Genomic DNA, 14,907 nt, shown 5'->3' on the forward strand with positions numbered 1-14,907 from the left:
TGGCAGTCTACTGGATAGATGGATCAAAGTAAGGAGAGGTTTGAGGCATGGAGATTAAGTGATTTGTCTGTGATCACAAAATTAATATGCCTATGGCAGCACTTGATTATGAATCTAAAGCCAGACAATTCCAACTATAGTAATTTCTTCTGCTCAGCAATGGAGTGGTCTAAGCTGAGAACTACCTATCATCCCAGGAACAAACACAATGTGGATTGGATATGGATCTTACCTTGTCTTAGAAATGACTACTTAAAAAAAAAAGTTTCTATGAGCTTTTAAAAACAAATCCACTCAAAGGACAATTTGAAATTCTCAATTCATAACCTAAAAAGAAAGCAACCTTCCTATTAGTTTTGGACTTTGGCAATAAAGAAAAGAAGGTTCCTCATTATGAAGACAATGGAGTAGGTAGGAGGTGGTAAAAAATAAAACATTCTCTGTCTTTAATATTTGATAACAGCTTTTCCCAAAAAGATTAAATCAGTGACTTGGGTGACTTATTTTTTAAAAAGTCAAATACGTTAGTATTAAGTATTAAAGATAGTTCAGAAAAACTTCAGCAACATAGACTCTACCAGATCAGAACTGGTAATTAAATTCAAATATTCCTTTAGTGGTTCTTCCTGGAAAAAAAGTTTAAATACATATCTACATCTACCTATTCATATATATGTAGAAGAGAACCCTCGAATGAGTCAAAAAAAAATATCAGAAGTTTGGGCACTCAGAGACTCTCTACATAAATTTAACTAAGTCCTTTCATCTCTTCACTTTCTTCACCTGTAAAACCAAAGGATTATATGCAGGTAATTTCTTGATTTCTAAGATACCTTCTAACATTCTTTAATACTATGATTCTGATATCCTAAATTGAAACAAGTAGCTTTTTCAAATTGAAGACTCAAGAAATTAAGGATTCCTGGAATGAAGAGGATGATTTCAAAAAGAACTGAAAAGACCTACATGAACTGATGCAGAGTGAAATAAGCAGAACCAGGAAAACACTGTTCATAGTAACAGCAATATTGTGGAATGATCAATTGTGATAGACTCATCTACTCTCAGAAATACAATGATCCAAGACAATTCTGAAGGACTTATGACAAAGAATGCCCCCCACCTCCAGAGAAAGAACTATTAGAGTTGGAGTGCAAATGAAAACATATAATTTTTTCACTTGTTTATTTAGGTATATGTTTTGGGGTTTTTGTTTTATACGATTATTTAATTACAAAAATGAAAAATATGGAAATATGTTTTGCATCATAATACATGTGTAGCCCAGATTGAATTGCTTGCCAGCTTCAGAAGGGGATGAGGAAAGGAAGAAGGAAGACAATGTGAATCATATAACTTTGGAAAACTTATGTAGATATTTGTTATTACATGTAATTTGTTAACATATATATATATATATGTATTTATAAGCCTCTAAAAATAAAAAGAGAGAGAGAAAGAGAAGAAATTAAGGATTCCTGGGGCAGCTAGGTAGCTCAGAGCCAGACCTAGAGATAGGAGGTCTTGGGTTCAAATCTGGCTTCAAACACTTTCTAGCTGTGTGAAATTGGGTAAATCATTTAACCCTAATTCTCTACCTTACTACTCTCCTGCTTTCAAACAAATATGTACTATCAATTCTAATACAGATGGTAAAGGTTATTTAAAAAGGCGGGTGGTGGATTCTTTGAAATTTTTTTCTATTTCTATGCCTACCATTTAAGTTTTGCTTTATTTTTATTTATTTATTTATCTATTTGTTTGTTTGTTTATTTATTTATTTATCCATTTACCTTCCCCCTCCCAGTATTGGCAGATGATTTGATTTGGGTTATACATGTATTATCAGGGAAAACATTTCCATATTGTTCATTTTTCTAAGTGAGTAATCCTATAAAACCAAGACCCCCAAACATACAACAATTGCTCACACTGAAAATTATATAGTGTTTAATTTTTGAACATTAAGAGACTATTTTACTTCATTAATATGTAATGTAGACATACTGAGAATTAATAAATTCATTAATTTTCTTCATTTTACCTTTCAATACTCATTTGTACATAAATTAATACATGATAAAAATCACTTACAAATTGCTCAGAAATTGTCACCCTGGATCCTCATGACAGCTGTGTGTGATTGGTAGTATAACTATTATTATCTCCTTTTTGTACATGAGGAAATCAAAGCTAAATGTAGGTACATCTAATTTTGAGGAATCGATGACAGACCCAGAGGGCTAGGGGAATGTGCTATTGATTCCCTTTTCAATAAGGACCCATGCACTCTGGCATCAGGAAATGGTTACGGCTAGGTTGAATATTAGGAAGTCTAATCTCAAATGAGAGGGCCCTTGTTTCATACAATTTATGGCTCATTAAGCCCCTCCCATGTTATCTTGAAGACAAATTATTTAAATATTAGATTTTAGCTCATGTCTGGGGTCTTCTCAAAGGTGGGCAGTGAAAAGATAGTCAGGTATTGGACAGATATTTAGTTCCTACACTCAAAAGACTGACAACACTCATTGACAGAATAATTTAGAACAAAGATTCTATGACAACATTAAATTACTATTATTGGGGGAACCTAGGAGGCTCAATGGATAGAGAGTCAGGCTTAGAGATGGGAGGAGCTGGGTTCAAATGAGGCCTCATGACACTTCCTAGTTTGTGACCCTGGAAAAGACACTTGACTTCAATTTCCTAGCCCTTGCTGCTTTTCTGCCTTAAAATCAATACTTAGTCAGAAGGTAAGGATTATTTTTTTAATTATTATTAGAGGCTGATACTTATATGTTAGAAAATGAAATAGTTTACAACACTACAGATTAAGTATTTTATATTGCATCTGAGCTCTGCACTGTCTAAACAACCAGCTCATGTCTTCTGACAAAACAGACCATGCTTGGGCCAGTCCTCTTATGAGTGATCTTCTCCAAGAGTACATAAGTACTTGGGGTCTCAGTAGATTGAGAGCCAAGCCTAAAGACAAGAGGTCCTGGGTTCAAATCTGACCTCAAACACTTCCTAGCTGTGTGATCCTGGGCAAGTCACTTAATTCCCATTGCCTAGCCCTCACCACTCTTCTACTTTGGAACCAATACATTGTGTTGATTCTAAGATGGAAAGTAAGGGTTTTTAAAAATTAATCAATAGAATAAAAAGCCCCTCGAATCATCAGCAACTCTTGTCCAGTAGCCAGCGAGAAGATTGCTTGATCATTTCAAAGCAGCCTTGTTCTTCAGCACTGAGTCACCACGTAACCAGTTGTAGCCAGGGCATCTACAGTCTCTAACATGCCCTAATTCTGAGTTACCACATACTTTATTCTGCCTCCTGGCTCAGGTTAAAGCAAAGACCTGGGTCACTTATACCAGGTTAGGTGAGGCTTGCCAAAGGAGGAGTTTCTTTATCTCGACTGGAAATTGGGAAAAGATTTGAGCCGCCTATCTGAGGCAGCAAAAATGGAATGGCTCACAAGCCAAGAGTTTTATCCAATTGAAATCTGTGATCATTAAGTGCTTGTCACAGGATTAACACTTGTCAAAGCAGTGGAAAAATGCAATTTTTGTCCTTGCCCAAATGCTTCATAAGCATTAGGATCATTTATAGTAATAGGACTCCAGTATAGTCACTTAGGCAAACTATGTCAAACAATATAAAAATTATAATTATGATATCATGCTTCTGGAGTCCCAGAACTTCTAGGAGAGCTACACATTCCAAGATTGTCCCCAAAGGACAATTCAACTTTCCCTGTATAAATGATTGCCCTAAGTTACTTAGTAGCATAGCAGGTACCGAAACCAAGGTTTCTGGTTCAGAATCCAGCAGTCTTTCCACTGGATCCTTTCTACTTTAAAGTAGCAATGCTGAATGTCTGAAAGTATCCCATTAATATAACTTTTAAGTATCATACTAGTATCTCTATACTTTACTTCCTCCAAATTCCAAGATGGAAATGTCTATTTTATATTTATAAGGAAGAGATGATTTAATTTCACCTCTATTACTATTTGGTGGACTAACTGACACAATAGAGAGAACACTAGGCTTGGAATCAGAAAGATTCATCTTCATAAGTTCAAATCTAGCCTCAAATTCTACTTGTGTGACCTTGGGAAAGTCACTTAACCCTGTTTGCTTCAGATTCCTCATCTGAAAAAAGATCTAAAGAAGGAAATGGCAAACTACTCCCATATGTCTCCCAAGAAAACCCAAATAGAAGCTGGAAATGACTGAATAACAAAACCGTTTGGGGAGAGCTAGAGGAGGATGTATAGCATAAAAACATAAAGCATAAAGGAGCCCTGGTATCACTGTTGAGAGTGATGCCCTCATTCTTCATGATGGGAGGTAATCAGAAGCTATTGGGCCCTCTTCTTGAAATAGTCTGGAATTTTATTTTGTAAGTATTGATACCCTGGCTTCCTAATAATTTTTTTTAAACTCTTTCTGTTTTAGAACCAAGGCAGAAGATTAGTAAGGGTTAGGAAATGGGGGTTAAATGACTTGCCCAGAATCATACAGCTAGGAAGTATCTAAGGCCAGATTTGAACTCAGGATCTCCTGTCTCTAGACTGACTCTATCCACTGAGTCACTTAGCTGACCCCTTCCTAATAATTATCAGAGAAGTTTGTAGTACTAAAACTGGGAGTTTGGAAATACTGATTAGGAGATAGGAGAATGAGAGGGGTAATAAAGGAAGCAGCAGGCCTGTATTCCCAGGAAACCAAATCTAAGAGACCAGACACACTAGTAATCTTGAAGCTTTTCTTTGCCATCAAATTTCCCCCAATATTTTCCCTTTTCATAAATCTCCTCCCATATCAAAGTTATAAATATGGATATCATGAATTATTATAGCATCCCCATGTTTACCATTTAGATTAGAGTGATAGGCACTGAGTTGATAGCTTTCTAATAATTTCTCTCTTCTCTCCTGATCTTCAGTTGAAGCAATACACTTGGGAAGCCTTGTAGCTGCCCAGGGTTACATCTTTCCCATATCAGACCATGTCCTTACCCTGAAGGATGATGGCACCTTTTATCGATTCCAGGTAAGTCAGCTCTCTTCCTTTCCCCCAAGCACCGTTTTGTCAATTTCCCCCCTCATCTGATCACAATGGAACAATCTTGGGAAAAGGAAGATAAAATATGATTCAGGACCCTGTGGGAAAGGGATTGATACGGGGGGGCTCCTGTTTCCTGACCCTCTGTTGTTTTGCAGGCTCCATACTTCTGGCCCTCCAACTGCTGGGAACCTGAAAACACTGACTATGGTGAGAACTGAAGCAACCTCTAGTTCTTATAGGTTACTGCAGGGAGCTTGCAAGACAAATGCTTAGCATCTGAGCGACTGTGGAGTAATTTGTCTGTGTCCTGGGGGGTTTCCCATGTTTGGCTCTTTTTCATTTAGTTGACATTTAATAAGCCCTCAACTCTTGGGAACTCTTCATAATGGAAGAAGGCTTACAACACATAGAAAATGATGCAGTCCCCAGAGAAGAACAGGAGAGGAGTTCTTATAATGGCCATTCAATGCACATGACCCCAAAGACGTCTGAACCTTCCAGTGGTGCCATGTGGCTGATGTTAGTGACTCTTCTTCCCAGGCAGACTTTCTTTTTCTTTTTAAAACCCTTACTTTCTGTCTTAAAACCAATATTAAATATCTGTTCCAAGGCAGAATGGTAAGGGCTAGGCAATTGGGATTAAATGATTTGCCTAGGGTCACACACACCCTAGGAAATGTCTGAGGCCAGATTTAAATCCAAGATGTCTCATCTCCTGCCCTGGCTCCCTATTATTCGCTGAGCCACCTAACTGCCCCACTAGGCAGTTTTTCAAAGAAGCAGGTCTAAGGTGGTAATGACCAACTTCCACGTCTAACTTCTCACTATTTTATTAAAAATCATAACAAGAGCCACCTAGATAGCAGAGTGGATAGAGTGCCAAGCCTAGAGTCTGGACGTCTTGGGTTCAAATATAGCCTCAGAAACTTCCTAGCTATGTGACCCTGAACTAGTCACTTGACCCCAATTGGTTAACCCTTACCACTTTTCTGTCTTAAAATTAATACTAAGGTAAGGATTTTAAAAATCATATCAAGAATCCTTGGAGGATCTTAGGGAAGGGAAGGGGATGGAATTCACCCTGACTCAGGGAAATAAGTTATTAGATTTGGCACAATTAGATCATATCTGGTCAGGGAGATCCTTCAAGGCTCATCTGATTTCATATCCTTAATGGAAGAAAATGGATTTACACTAGCTTACACAGCACTGACAGCTGACACTTCATTACCACTGCCTTTAGTAATAAGGTTCTTTAATGCCTCAGAGAAATATGAATTCATTACTCTGGGTATTCCTTTCACCAATATGGGTCACAAACTCAGTCTACAACAGGGTTCTTGACATGAGGTCCATGGAACCTCAAAGGAATCTTTGGATATATTTCTGAGGTCCCATGAAATTTTTTTAAATATTGGGATGTTGTCGTTCAGTCATTTTAGTCATGTACAACTCTTAATGACTCCTTCTGGGGCTTTTTTGGCAAAGATAATGGAATAGTTTTCTATTTTCTTCTCGAACTCATTTTCTAGATGAGGAAACTGAGACAAACAGGATTAAGTGATTTGCCTAGAGTCACACGGCTATTAAGTGTCTGAGGTCAGAGTTGAACTCAGATCTTTTTGACTCCCAGCACTCTATCCACTGAGCCACCTAGCTGCCCTAGTATTTTGATTATTGTATTTTAATATGATAAATTTCCTTTATAATCCTATCATTTTTATTTTGTGCATTTCAAAACATTATTCTGAAAAAGAGTCTCCCCTATTCTTACCTTGTACAGTTTAAAAAGTCAAAGAGATCCGTGGCACAAAAAGAAGGGAAGGGACATGACAAGGGAAAGGAATAAACATTTATTAAGCACTTAACTATGTTCCAGACCCTGAGAAAAGTGCTTTATAAATATTATCCTACTTAATCCTCACAACAGTCTTGTGATAATAGGTGCTATTATTATCCCCATTTAACAGCTGAAGAGATTGAGGCAGACAGGTTAAGTGGCTTCTTCCAGGTCACACAGCTACTAAGAGTCTGAGGTCAAATTTAAACTCAGGTCTTCCCAATTCCAGGCCCAGTGTTCTATCCACTGTACAATCTAGCGGGGAAGGGTTGAGGGGTGGGGAGAAAGAAAACAAAATCAAGAACCCCTGCTTTATACTAAATGGCCTTCTTGAGTCGTGGCTGGGGGAAAAAAAATCATCATTGGTAGTTAGCCTTCTGCTGACAAGCCTCTTCAAACTTAATTAAGCTGGTCTTCTAAGGCTAGACACAGAACCCATTGCTGGGCCTCTATTCTTAGCCTTTCTTTCCAACTTGGTAGAACATGAAGTAGGACTTGAGTGGAAGCTTCTATGTCAGTCTCAGCTAATTCCTCTCCTGAGACAGTGGGGCAATCAAATCCCATTTCTTTCAAGACAGTTCAGAGAATTATTGTTTGTTAGTGGTAGACGATTCCAGCTGCAGGGGAAATGATGTGGGTTTGCAGCTGAATTAATGTTTGGCAGATGCTGACTGATAAATCTGGTTGGTTGACCAATGAGCAGTCAGTCCAACACCCAACCGTTTAACTTCTGCAGTAGATAAATTTAAAGAAAGTGGAAATTATTCAGTGGCAGCAGTGGAAGGAATAGAAGAACAATAGTTTATAGCCCAATAAAGTTCAGATTATTAAACTTCCAAATAGCTGTGGACAGCACACAAATGTATACAGGGAAGGAACGTGGGATGTGCTCCTCAGCTGTCTACATGTGTTATTGCTCAGTTCCCTGAAAATCCACTCCTTAAATGCTATAATCAATGATTCTGGCTGATGCTTCTGGCCAAGAAAGGGAGTTACACTTGGTTTATCATAAAGTAAAAAGCTTCTGAAGTTGAAATATAACCCACGAAAGCCCAATTCTTGATCAAATCACTATGTCTCTTTTTTCATGCCACCATCATTCCTTCTTAGGAATGTGAGACAGACTATTTCCAAGGGCCTGGGACACTACATAAGAGGTCAAAGTCAAGTTTTTACTCTCTTACAAATAGAAAGCATAGACCTTCCAAGTTAAAAAAAAAGTAGAGTATGTGTTTTCCCTCTTTTAAGGGCATTTCTGGGATTCATAGTTTAAATGTGTACCGTTTTCACTGATAACAACACTTGTATCTGGCTCTGAGATCAAGTTATTACTCTGAATTCTCTTGCCTCAATAATCTAATTCCTATTTCATAAATGAAGTCATTAAGTCAAAAGTAGCAAAATGCTCCTTCTCATTTGCAAAGAAGAATTCAACCAATAACTATGTTTGAGTATCTATTCTGTGAAATGAAAGAGTTCAACTAAATGATTGAGGTTTCTTCTAGCTCTCAAACTATGATCCTATGAATGTGCAAGGCACTGTAGGGAATTTAGAAGAAGTAAAAGATATGATCTCTGTTCCTAAGAAGCTAAGAGTTAAATTGGGGAGATGAGAATTGCATACAAAAATCAATTAGAGAAAATTTCAAGAAAGTATATAACCAAGTGCTAATTAGTGGGCAATTATGTTGCATAATGGATAGAGCAGTGATTCCCAAAGTGGGTGCCACTGCCCCCTGGTGGGTGCTGCAGCGATCCAGAGGAGCAGTGATGGCAACCGGTGCATTTGGGGGCAGTGAATAACTGTAAGGGGACAGTGATAGTATGTGACAGGGGGCGCTAAGTAATATTTTTTCTGGAAAGGGGGCGGTAGGCCAAAAAAGTTTGGGAACCACTGGGATAGAGCCTTGGGCTTGGAATCTAGAAGACTCATTTTTCTGAGTTTAAATCTGACCTCAGACATTTACCAGCTCTGTGACCCTAGGCAAGTCACTTTAACCTATCTGCCTCAGTACCGCATCTGTAAAGTAAGTTGGAGAAGGAAATGGCAAAGAAATACCAGGAAAACCCTCAATGGGGTCATGAAGAGTCAAATGCATCTGAAATGACTGAACAACAATGGGCATGGAACAGATTAAAAATGAGTTGAGGCAAAAGAGAAATCACTGCAGATCAGAATAATGAAATTGGTCTACTTAAGGCTCCATATACATGAAATCTATCTCCTAATTCCATGCCTTGCCCAGTCTATACCCCATGCCTGGAATGTTCTTCTTTCTGACTTTCCACCTCTTAGAATCTCTAGCTCCCTTCTAGACTTAGCACATCCTGCATAAATACCTATTTCAGCTATTAGTTACCTTTGCACCAAAATTACTTTATGTTTACATATGTATGTGTGTATCATAAATTATATAACATATTATTTTATATATCTGATTTATTATATGCTGTGTACATATGCAATATGTACACAATATATATATATATATAATATCTACTGATGGAGACAGATTCAAACTATGAAAAGGTGGCAAGATTTGGAGTCAGATGCCTTGAATACAAATCCTAACTTTGTCAGTTACCACCTGTGTGACTTAGACCCTTAACCTCTCTGGGTCTCACAGGTTTACACAGGGAAAATAATTTTTTAAATATTTTTTATTTTCCCAATTACATGTGATAATAATTTTCAACACATTTTCTGAAATTATAAGATCCAAATTGTCTCACTAACTCCCTTCCCTCCCCCTCTCCCAGAGATGATAAACATCTTGATAATTCATGTATAACCCAATACATTTAATTTCATATTGGCCATTATTATAAGAGAATACTCATATAAAACCAAAACACTTAAATAAAAACATAATAAACTAAAGTGAAAAATCCTATGCTTTGATTTGCATTCTGACTCCAACAGTTCCTTTTCTGGCAGTGGAGAGCACTCTTTGTCATAAGTCCTTCAGAATTGTCCTGCATTGTTGAGAAGAGCTAAGTATTTCACAGTTGATCATCATACAGTATTGCTGTTACTATATACAATGTTCTCCTGGTTCTGCTTACTTCACTCTGTCTCAGTTCATGTAGTGCTTTCCAGCCTTTTCCAAAATCATCCTGTTCATCATTCCTTATAGCACAATAGTATTCTATCACCAACATGTACCACAATTTGTTCAGCCATTCCCCAGTTGATGGGCATCCCCTCAATTTCCAATTCTTTGCCATGACAAAAAGAGCTGCTATAAATATTGTTGTACAAGTAGGTCCTTTACCCCTTTTTCATCTCTTTGGATATAGACATAGTAGTAATATTACAGGATCAAAGGTCATACAAGTTTTGTATCCCTTTGGTCATGGTTCCAAATAGGAAAAAAAAATAATTTCCACAAATACAGACTGTCTGCCTTACTCTGACCACAATCTTCTTTATCTGTGACCCTAGTCAAAAGAGATATGGGGTGAAAGGCTATGGATGATTCAGTGGTATGTATCACTTTTACTAAAAAGATAATAAACATGTCTTCCTAATAGTGATGATGAACAGCATCTTTCCTACATACAAATAAGGGGGCATTTATTTATAACCTAAGGAATCTCATTTGACCAAGTCTTGTGAGTTATGGTTAATCCTCTTCCTGAACATGCCTCCTCATAGTCTGGAGAGGTAGTATAAACCAGAGGAGTCAAACACAAAATCTGCAAAACTCCTTAATGAAGCCTGTGTTCCAACTAAAATGGAACTGGGAAATGTTTAACAAAATGAATGAAAATACAATACAACATAGATAATGTTAAGTTATGAAAGGAGGCTATTCATAACTTCTCCTTTTCTTACATTTCTCCCAGTTTCTGGTATAATCCCAGGCATTCAATACATATGTGATAGGTTGACTGATTACTGAATGAATGCAATTATCATTTCTCTTTTGTAATCTTGGAATAATCATGTTCTGAATACAATAAAAATATTTTAATTGTTGTAATTATGTAATATTATGTAATTATTATGGCACCTTATTATACTCATTTGATTCTTAGGCTAGCACTATGAAGTTGGCAATGCCAATATTATCCCCAATTTGTAGGTGAGGAAATTGAGTCTCAAATTGGTTAATTGATCTATTTAAAGCCAAATAGCTAGTAAGTTGAAAAGATGAAATTAAAAGGTCTCCTAAATGCAAAAATTGTACATTCAAAAAACATACATTTCAAATTTGGGTTCCCCGGACAGTGAGATGGCTCACTGGATAGAAAGCCAGACCTGGAGATGGAGGTCCTAGGTTCAAATTTGGTCTCAGATACTTCCAAGCTGTATGACCCTGGGAAAGTTAGTAAGCCCTGTTGCCTAGCCTTTCTTCTTACTTTCTTGATGCTATTAGCTCTTAGATGTTAAGGGTTTTAAAAATTGGGGTTCCAAGATTGACTCAGATACTATTTCCGGAAATTGGGAAAAATTAATTAACCTCCCGGTTTCATCTGTTAAATGGGGAGGTTAGACCATATGACCTCTAAGGCCCCTTCTTGCTCAAACTGCATAATTCTGAGTCCTGGCCTCTTGCCACCCAATTTGCCTGATGCTTCACTAATGGTTTTGGTGCAATGTTATTTCTCTCTTTCTCTTAGCCATTTATCTGTGTAAAAGGACTATGCAAAACAAAGCAAGATTGGAATTAGCAGATTATGAAGCTGTAAGTACTACCACCACTCTAGATGGGGGGGGGGGAGAGTGAAAAGATATCTGCTTCTATCTGGGTTTGAACCTGGCATTTCCCCCCTTTGCAGCCACCACAGGGAGAGATAGGTAAACTCACTGCCCCCTTTGTTATCGTATCTAAATGGCTTCACTCTAACATCTTTTATTGCTCTTAGAAATAAAATTATGTCCCCACATTTTCAGCAGTTCTTTGTATCAGAGGAAGACTTTTAGGGTAGATTTAGCCCATAGGATCTGTGTGATGTCTGTAACATCTTTCCCAGTGCTCCTCTTCCCACTGAAAATCTCAGATTCATAACTTATAGTTTCCCATAATTCCTTCCAAGAATCTGATTCCCCCATATCAGCTCCCCACCAGTCCTGAAGCCACATGTTACATCATGGAGCACAGGATCTAGTACTGTTTAAGAGAACTATTAGTCATCTCCTTTGATTGTCCCAGGAAATTTGTTCCTGGTAAGGTTGCCCCCCATTTCATAGAGAAGGAAAATGAAGTTCAGAGCAATTTAAATACAAAATCAACACAGATGATCAAAAATGTAACTGTAGCCAATGGTTTCCACCTCCTCCACCAAACCCATCTTTATAAGGCTAATTTTAAGCCTTCCTCCTCCTCCTCAGTTTCCCACCCACCTTCCTGTGGAGATACTAATGAACAGTGAAATGGCTAAAGGGTTGGCAATTGAGGGAAGAGAGGCAGCACAGAGGGCCAGGAATAATTATCTCTTGTATAATCATTATCTCTACCTTTAAATACACCCACCTACCAAACCCTCCTCCTTTCCTGCCCTTGAAGACTTCCACAAGTGACTCGAGGCCCATGCTGCCTATTGAGCACAGAGATTGGCCAGCCTTACTGGTGCTCTGCCATACCCAAACTCAGGCTCACTCTTCAAGACTGATTCTTGTGGTTGGTCAATCAATAAACATTTATCAAGTGTCTATTATTATGTGCCAGACACTGAGCTAAGTTCTGAGGCTACAAAGAAAAACAAAAGATAGTCCGTGCTCTCCAGGAGCTCATGATCTAATGGTGGAGACAACATAAACAACTATGTTCAAACAAGCTATAGGCAAAATAAATTGGAGATTTAGGAAGTAAAACATTTGACTTGGAGGGCATTGGCAAGGATTACCTTTAAGAGGTGAGATTTTATCTGGGTCTTAAAGAAAGCCAGGGAAGCCAGGAGGCAGAGGAAGGAGAGCGTTCCAGATATGGAGAGCAATCAGTGAAAATGTCTAGACTCAGGAAATAAAAGGTCCTGTTGGAGGAACAGCAAGGAGGTCAGTGTAGAGACCTGACTAGACCTTGGAACTGTTGTCATGACAACAACAAGTATTTACTAAGCATCTACAATGTACCGGGCACTGTCCCCAGGCACTTAGTATACAAGTACCAAAAATAAAGATGTTGAACTAAATTTTATTCACTAAAGATATTTTAGAAACTTTTCCATATGAAATGGGGAAGTAACAATAGTGTCATTCGTGGCCTAGAAAACTCCAAGATGCTAGGCTCATACAGGTTGGGTCTTAAGAAAGAGGGTCAGTTTTTCTCTTTGGTTCCTTACCCCAACTTGGAACAGCTCCTCCAATAAAACCATCCCCCTGCCTTTCAGTTACCACTCATCTTGGAGGCAGCCCTAGTCACTAGGAACCTATCAGAGGAGTTCCTTATGTCTTTTTCCACTATCAAAAGATAGTGAGGATGCCCCTTAGATACCTTGCTTCTAAAAAGCCCATGATCTCATCTAGTTGATGAGACTTCCCTAATTAACCCCATTTATACTAGCAGTGATAATAATAATAATTTATATTCCCATAGCACTTTCACCTAATATGCAAACAACTATATTCAAACAAGCAATATACAACATAAGTTGGAGATTTAGGAAAGAAGACATTTGATTTGGAGGTCACTGGAAAAAATTGCATTACTTGATTCTGACAACAGCACTGTTAAGGTAGGAAATAATACAAATAGCATTCAAATAGGGCTTTAAAATTTACAAGGAACTTTACTCATCTGAACATCACACAATCACATGAAATAATTATCCTCATTTTGCAGATGAGAAAACTGAGGCTCAGAGAGAATAAGAGATTTGTCCCTAATCACTTGGTTAATAATGGCCAAAGGTAGGATGTAAACTCAAATCTTCTTGAATCCAAGTCCATCATTCTTTCCAGTAATACCATGCAGCTTCTTATCCTATTTCTATTTCTAGTTTCATTCATCAACTGTGATGATCTTTCCAACAAACTGTAAAATTGACATTAGAGATAGCTAGGTGGTCCAATGGATAGAATGCTAGACCTAGAGTCAGAAAGACCTGAGTTCAAATCCAGCCTCATATACTTACTAGTTGTATGACTTTGGGCAAGTCAATAAATCTCTGTCCGCTTCTGTTTCCTATAAGATAGAAAAAATAAGGGCACCTACCTTCCAAAGTTGTGAGGACTAAATAGGATAATATTTGTAAAGTACTTAGCACACTGCCTGGCACATAGTAGGCACCTGATAAATACATATCCCCCTCCTTTCTCATATTCTGGGAGCTCAAAACACCCGAGATACAAGCTGGCAGACCTCTAGCACCTTTGAGTTCCTTGTCGCTAGACATTTCACCCCTATTCAAGATGATGCTGTTTTGAAACTTTTCCTTATTTATGGACTGGATGTAAAGGTTTTGAGACTAGTATTTTCAGTTTATATCTATATAACTTCTTTAGGGGAAAGACTCAGGCCTAAAATAATGTCATGATACACTTTGTATCACTCACATTTTCATATAAAAGAATATTCAGAATAGATAGTAGCACCAATTCCCAGTGAAGTTTAAGTACTATAAAAAGCTCAAAGGATTCTTAAAAGGAAAAAAAAGGATTCCAAGGGGCATTTTTGTTTTGTTTCAGTGCCTGTTTGTACATAAAGGTCCAATGTTAGCTACCTCTATGATGCTTCTCAGTTTATTCTCTTTTATATTAATAACTTTCTAATAAAAGCAATCAATTAGGTGTTGGCACCAACTCTATGAAAATGCATAGCAGAATGTGAACTCTGGACTTGTATTCAATCAGAATTAGGCAGATGGTTAGTGTGCCTGTCAAATTACTATCCTATCTACTGCACCTTTACTGCATTAAAGAGAACACTTTTCCATTTGTTCTTTGGGAGAGATCCTTAATAAAATATTCCCTCTCTCTCTCTCTCTCTCTCTCTCTCTCTCTCTCTCTCTCTTTCTCTCTCTCTCTCCCTCTCTCTCCC

General features: G+C 37.8%; 1 protein-coding gene across 1 annotated transcript in view; it reads left to right on the forward strand.

Moving 5' to 3' along the window:
• Nucleotides 1–14,907, forward strand: part of RGS6 (regulator of G protein signaling 6) — a 242,202-nt gene that overhangs the window by 76,620 nt on the left and 150,675 nt on the right. Inside the window, exons 3-5 of the mRNA XM_044659970.1 lie at nucleotides 4,961–5,067; nucleotides 5,238–5,289; nucleotides 11,549–11,613. Coding sequence (XP_044515905.1) covers nucleotides 4,961–5,067; nucleotides 5,238–5,289; nucleotides 11,549–11,613 — 224 coding nt within the window. The remainder of the gene's footprint in view (nucleotides 1–4,960; nucleotides 5,068–5,237; nucleotides 5,290–11,548; nucleotides 11,614–14,907) is intronic.

This window comes from Gracilinanus agilis, chromosome 2, assembly GCF_016433145.1.
Source record: "Gracilinanus agilis isolate LMUSP501 chromosome 2, AgileGrace, whole genome shotgun sequence".
Lineage (NCBI taxonomy): Eukaryota > Metazoa > Chordata > Mammalia > Didelphimorphia > Didelphidae > Gracilinanus > Gracilinanus agilis.